The sequence below is a fragment of the Neophocaena asiaeorientalis genome, unplaced genomic scaffold (genome assembly GCF_003031525.2).
Source record: "Neophocaena asiaeorientalis asiaeorientalis breed wild unplaced genomic scaffold, Neophocaena_asiaeorientalis_V1.1 scaffold479, whole genome shotgun sequence".
In the NCBI taxonomy this organism is placed as follows: Eukaryota; Metazoa; Chordata; class Mammalia; order Artiodactyla; family Phocoenidae; genus Neophocaena; species Neophocaena asiaeorientalis.
The window spans coordinates 76,904-83,624 of record NW_020173774.1 but is presented as its reverse complement, the minus strand read 5'-3'; the positions used below and the strand labels follow the sequence as shown (position 1 = coordinate 83,624).

General features: G+C 52.7%; 1 protein-coding gene across 1 annotated transcript in view; it reads right to left on the bottom strand.

The window, feature by feature from the left end:
- The window catches only part of HTR3A (5-hydroxytryptamine receptor 3A), a 12,662-nt gene that overhangs the window by 1,929 nt on the left and 4,012 nt on the right, over window positions 1-6,721 (bottom strand). Inside the window, exons 4-8 of the mRNA XM_024751798.1 lie at window positions 4,867-4,976; window positions 3,574-3,743; window positions 1,148-1,308; window positions 617-827; window positions 285-506 (exon numbers count right to left, since the gene is read on the bottom strand). Of these exons, the coding sequence (XP_024607566.1) occupies window positions 285-506; window positions 617-827; window positions 1,148-1,308; window positions 3,574-3,743; window positions 4,867-4,976 (874 nt within the window). The remainder of the gene's footprint in view (window positions 1-284; window positions 507-616; window positions 828-1,147; window positions 1,309-3,573; window positions 3,744-4,866; window positions 4,977-6,721) is intronic.

Sequence of the window (6,721 nt, the reverse complement as noted above, 5' to 3'; positions counted from 1 at the left end):
CTCGGGATCCATCTCAGGAGAGGCCACCCTCAGCCCAGAGGTCTCAGCTCCTGATCTGCTCAGCCTCTGGGACTCCTAATCCCTCTCTGTCCCCACCTGGGTTGATGCGCAAATACAAAGGTGAGGAAAGGGTTTGATTGATGCCTTTGGCTGAAGTCCACCGTGGGTTCTCTGTGCAGGATGGTACACACTTCCCAGGGCCTGCCCAGGCTCTCTGGCCCAGCTAGCCCTCCAGAGAATCCCTCCCATGTCCCTGCATCCAGGCCAGAAGTTCCCTCTCTCACCTGAGCGGTCATCGGTCTTGGCAGCTTGGGAGGTGGCTGGGGGCCTCCGGGAAGTCGACTGTTCCCCTAGGCAGAGGAGCAGGGCGACTCTCTCCAGGACCAGGTGTCGCAGCCAGGCAGGCACCGGCTGCTGCAGGTTCTGCTTGTGTACCAGCCGCACGATGAGGATGGTCTCGGCCAAGCTGACCACCAGAAGAGCCATGCACACGACGAAGTAGACACCTGTGCACCCCGGGGTGGGGCGGGAGTGGGGGACACACACGGGAGGTAGGAGAGGGCTGGTTCCTCTGTTCCTCAGTCGCACTGAGCTCTTCCCCGGGAGCGGGCCTTACCAATGAGGGGTGTGCCGATGGCCGTGGCCGGCAGTGTGTCGGACACAATGATCAGGAAGACCGAGTAGCCCAGGAGGAGCGTGATCTTGAAGGAGACCCTCTCGCCACTGTCCGGGGGCAGGTAGAAGCCTACAATGTCCACGACCATGAGGAAAATACTGGGCAGCAGCAGGCTGACCACGTAGAATAGGGGCCGCCGGCGGATGACCACCTGGGACCAAGAGAGGAGCTCTGGGGGAGCCGGGAGCAGACGGGTCCTGCACCCAGGAACCACCACCCCATCCCAGACACCCCTGCTTCGTGGGGCTTGCAGCCTGGATTGCTCGGAGAAGGACATGGGCAGACCCCATATTCCGCCTCCAGATGCAGGCTTGCGGCTGTTCAGGAGAAGTAAAGGACGATTCAATTGCATTTCCCCACCTACTTCACTGAGGGAAGAGTGTGAGCTGGGAAAGGGCTATGCCTCCTTAAGTCTACCTGGGTGTGACTTTGTTCATTGTTCTACCCACATCCGCTTCGTGTCCGACTCACATAGAACGTCATCTCTGCGTAACAGTCGCTGCTTTCTATACTGAACTCCCGAAACTGGGTCAGCACCCCCAGCAGCTCCCACTCGCCCTGGTTCACGAAGATGCTCCTGTCCAGTTTCACCTTTTCTGGCAGGCGCCACAGGGAGAGGTTGATGTCCTGGACTGAGAGAGGAGAAATCAAGCAGCTTTGGAGTCTGAGCCAGGGGTGTGCCTGTGATGGTGGGGCAACACCCACGTGGTGTGGCTCAAGCCTCAGCTCTTAATCTTCAGCCTCAGTTTTCTCAGCTATACAATGAGGTAATAGTGCACACTGTACCTGTCTGTGCAGTGGGGCTGTAACAAGAGAGACGAAGTCTTGGGTGGGAACACAGCAAAATGCAAAGAACCAGCGAACCATTTATTAGGAAGTTCTCTTCTCTCTCTCTGTTTCTGTTTCTGTCTTTGTCTCTGTCTCTCTCTGTCTTTCTCTCTCTGTCTATCTCTGTCTGTCTGTCTGTTTCTCTCTCTCTCTCTCTCTCTCTCACACACACACATACAGCCCTTCAAGCACCTTTCTAGGTTTCCTGTTAGAATTTCTCATTTAGACAATGAGCAGCTTTCCTCACCTTTGCCTTGATAGAGCTGCCTGTCTTTAAAGGTGAATTAGGAAAATAAGCACTTATTATTATACTCACTTATAGAACAGCAGTTATACTGCTCTGTATCAATACTAGAGAAACAGATATACATATGCACAAAAGGACAGAAGTATGCACTGCCGCAAAATATTGGGGAAGATCTAAATGGCTACCGATCAGGAAAATGCTTAATAAGGTATCATGCAGTCCAAATCATAAGCTATTCTACAGCAGTCAAAATTTATGAGGAAGAGCTAAATCTGCAGTAACTTGGAAAAATGTCCAAGACCTGTTGTTGAGTAAAAAGGCTCAGATACCAGTGTATAATAGAACATGAAATATTTTACATTTATGTAAAATAAAAACCTATAAGACAATTTCCAGGCACTTTCCATAGATGTGTACGTATGTGTATATATTCAAAGGATAGAGTAGGATCTGGAAGAACATATTATGTGAAGTTTGTACTGATAAAAATTGTTAAGTCTTGGTGTGGGGAGTTGTTGGTAAGAGTTTGGGACTGAGAGTAAAGGTCAAAGATCAAAGATTATTTGTAATTATGGCTTTCAAAAAAATTTTTTTTGCCGCGCTGCATGGCATGCAGGATCTCGTTCCCCGACCAGGAATCGAACCCCTGCAGTGGAAGGGCAGAATCTTAACCACTGGACCGCTAGGGAAGTCCCTGTAGTTATGGCTTTTGTTCAAGGGAGTTAGGTATTACCTTTGCCATTTACAGTTAATGCGATAAAATCAGGATAGAACTGGAGGATACCTTTTTGCAGTAGGGCAATTCTCACTTCACCAGACCATACTGGGCACCTAACGTTTGTCCACTCAATAAAAGTTTACCGAGCGTCTTCCTTTGGGCCGGCACTGCCCTGGGGATCTAATGGTGGATAGAAATCATGTCGCTGCCCTCTCTAAGTTTCTATCTGGAGGAGTAGACATTGAACCAATCCTTACAAGTGACTAGAAGTGGGGAGAACAGGAGACTAAGAAGTTGAGTGCTGGGGGTGCCTCGTCTGGGGGATGAGAGGGGGTTTCCCTGGGGCACGGGCGGGGACACTGTGATTAGGAGGACCGTAGAGGAGTTGGCCCAGCTGTGGGGGGGGCAGTGGGGCAGAAAGGGGAAAGGGGGAGGGAGGGGAGGGACACGCTGGCCTAGGAGAGGAAGCAGCATGTGAGTAAAGGAAAGAACAAGGGGCTCTGGGGCCCAGGAAGGCAGGCAGCTGGGCTGGGGAGCGCACACCAGGTGAGGCCGGAGGGGTGGCCACACTTTGCAGGGGCCTCTCGGCCAGGTAAGAGATTTGGATTGTGTCTCAGGGAAGCAGACAGTGACATGATCAGATCTGCATTTTAATGAGATCTCCCTGGCTGCTGTGAGGAGCATGAATGGGGGGGGGGAGGGAGGAAGAATGAATGGGTGGGGACAGCTAGGAGGCTACTGCAACAACCTGGGCAGGAGATGAGGGTTGCTTGCACTGGAGGGAGGGTCCATCAGTGGAGAAGTGGCTGGATTTGAAAGACATTTCGTGCCAGATCCTACCTGTGATATTGGGAAAGAATTGTCCCTGAGCATCTTGCCGTCAGTTTACACTGTCTCATTCAATCCTTATGACAACTGAGGGAGGCAGCAAGGGCAACAATGGTAGTGCCATTTGGAAGATAAGGAAACAGAGGCTCGGCAACATTAAAAAACAAGGGGTGATCAAGTTGGAGGAGGGAGACTGCATCCTAGGGTGTGCTCCTCAAGCGGGCACCCCGGGCGCCCCCAACATGTGCTCCCGCCTCCCGAAGCCCACAGACTCACTGGTGTGCAGCCAGCTGGTGAAGGTCAGCGAGCAGTTCTGTACATCGAAGGGGAAGTTGTAGATGTCGAGGCTACAGGCGGTCACCACCTGGAGGGGCTTGTAGTTCTGGACCTCTCCATGATGCCGGACATACACGTACGGGATATTTGGAGACTTCCCCACGTCCACACTGGCCAGGGAAGAGGGGTCGGTTTGGGACTCAAGAAGCAGGTGAAGCCGTGGGAGTCTGAAGGTCTCTGAGCTACTCGGCAGGGAGGGTCTAGGCAGCAAGACATCCTGGCAGTTTTGTCTGGCCTCCATTTTTCCAAGCTTCTTATCTATCTTAGGCTTCCTCACCTGCCATTGCCAAGGCCACTTTCCAAGCAGTAAAGGGCATTTCTCATTTATTCCCCTGGCAACCTCACCACAAAAGGCAGGCCAGGAGTCCATGGACCCCCCAAGCCACGGGCTATAAGGAGAATGCCCAGCTGTCCCCATGCGCCCCCCACCCGGGCTGGGCAGACCTCAGCCCCCAGGATCACCAGCCCGATGGTGACGGGCAGGCTTGGTGGGAGAGCAGGACCTTGGGTTCCATCCCTAGAAGTCCTGTGAAATGAAAACCATCATTTCCGGGGTGGGGCAGTGGGGAAGGAGCTGGCAAAATCAGTGAGAAGAATTGGAACGAAACAGCAAAGTCCTGCAAACTTCATCCCGTTCTATCAGGCCACCCTGGGCCGGGCTCTCCCAAGCGACCACTGTGGCTGAGCCTCACATCCTGAGCCTGCAGAGCCTTCTGTGACATCAGGTTGAGAGATGAGAAGTCAAGACCAAGGCTACGTCACTGTTTAAGCTGGAGATCCAGCCAGAAACTGGGGCTCCCCAATCCCTCCAGCCTGAGCTATGCAAGGCCGGGGCTCTGAGTCAGCTGCCTCCCCAAATAACAAGGTGAATGGCACCCCCTGGAACTGGGTGATGCGGGGGGTACTGGGTGGAGGGCAACTGGCCCCCACCACCTTCTCCTTCTGTGTATCTCCCCCCTCATTAGACTATTGTGATTCAGTGTGGATTCATTCACTGGCCTCCCTTCCCGGGGAAGGGGGCCCTTGGACCAAGAAGTGCAGAGTTTCAACATCAGACATAGAAAAAGAGGAGTTTTCTAAAAAGAAAGGAAAGGGAGAAGAAAGACAAAGGGGAATTGGGGCCCGATTCAACTTTACCTATGGTTCGGCAGGTCTAGTGGGGCATCTCAAATGCAACAGCAGTGATCCTGTCTCCCGCCCCCTGGCTGCCCAGTATCTGGTGACAGAACTCACAACTCGTTGATGAGGATGTCTGGGACCCAGATGCTGTCCGTGGGGATGGACAACTTGGTGATGTTGTCAAAGTCCTCAGGGTTCCACTGGAGAAACTCATCAGTCCAGTACTAGGGGAGGGACAGGAACGGTCACAGGCTACCCCGTCCGTCTCAGGCCAAGTCGTCCACAACTCAGGCCAACTTCACCACTTGGAGCCCAGGTAACAGGTGGGCATCTTCTTGGGAGAATCTGGGTGTCAGTGGCACCCAGACCACTCAGCGGTACCCAGATGTCCCCCCACCTCTGTACTTACACATCCCTACATGCGAATACAACACAGACGGATGCAGCCTCTCCCCGGGAAGGTATTCAATAATTTCTAATGTTACAAACCCCCTAGCCACCAACTGAGGGATCTTAGACAAATTGCTTCTTGGGTCTTGATCGGCATATATGTAAACAGGGATAACAGCATGCACCTCATAGGGTAGAGATGGTTATTACTAAATTTTGATCAATGCCTCCTCCGCTATCCTGCCAGAACGACTGATCTAAAACATAAATTTCGTCACGTCACTCCTTTGCTTAAAAGTCTTCAGTGGAGCTCCACTGCCATTAGGATCATGGACAACAAAGGCCCACCCGATCGGGCCTCCACCTATCTCTCCAGCCTCATTTTTCTTGCCATGGCTCTCTGTGGGGTCTACATTCCAGCCACATGGAATTAAACATGGTCAAAACCTCTGCATCGCTGCGTATCCCGCTCCCCGCATGAGGCAGTCCTGCCTTCTTTATCGAGGTGAGTCTTACTCATCCTTCCAGATGTAACCAAGGAATCTCTCTGTTTCCTTCTCCAGGAGCCCCCATGACCCCCACTCCCCAGGACGAGTTTAGTGCCTCTTCTTTGCTCTCACAATTGGCATCTTTTCTTTGCCGCATAGGAGCGGCTATCTTGCTGTGTTGCATTGTCTGTTCACGTGTCTGTGGCCTCCACTAGTCTATGAGCTCATTGTGGGCAGGACCTGAGTCTAATTTGGTGCCTTAGCACAGCTGCTGGTACATAGTAGATTGGCATCTCCTACTGCTGGAGCAGACAAGTGACCCTGGAGGTCCAGAGGTGGGACTTAAGCCAGATGTCCTGGGAAAGGGGCCCCAGAATGCCTGTTCTGGCTTGGGTCCCTCTCTTGAAGCAGGTGTGCTGTGTATTAAGAGATCTCGCTAAGGCAGAAAGGGAGCAGGACGTCAGGAATCAGCATTCTGACTTCTCCCTCCACCCCACTCCCTGTCCCATGAGGAGCGGGAGGGATTTAACAGAAACCCACATACACCAGGTGTGTCCTCAGAGCCTCTCTCAGGTTTGACTTCTAGGAACTGTCCCCCACCTCCTGCTGTCCTCTCTTCAGCCACTTTGGTGTCCCCTCCTGCTCTGATGTCTTCCCCACAGCCTCAGGGGCTGCCAGAGCAGGACCAGCCTGTGGACGGCAGCCCGCACTGTCTCCTGCCCTCCCCGGCCAGCTCCAAGCCAGAAATGCTGCCAAGGCCTCGCAACCCTCCACACACCAGTGCCTGAGCGATGCCCTTCAGAAGCTGGAAGAGGGGCAAATGGCCGGGGATGGGGAGACTAACTGGATGGAATCATCCTGTTTCAATCACCCGATTTGGTTGTCGTCCAATTTGGCTTTAATAGAAGGAAGAACTTTCTAGCAATTAGAGCTGTTTGAAAGCAAAGTGACTGCCTTCTGAGCTACCAGTCACTGAGGTGTTTGAGCAACAGAGGTGGGAAAAGCACATGTTTGTGAGGCTGTGAAAAACTTCAGAAACCAGGGTGTGGAGGATTCGTCCTCCACCAATCTTTTTTTTTTTTTTTTTTTTT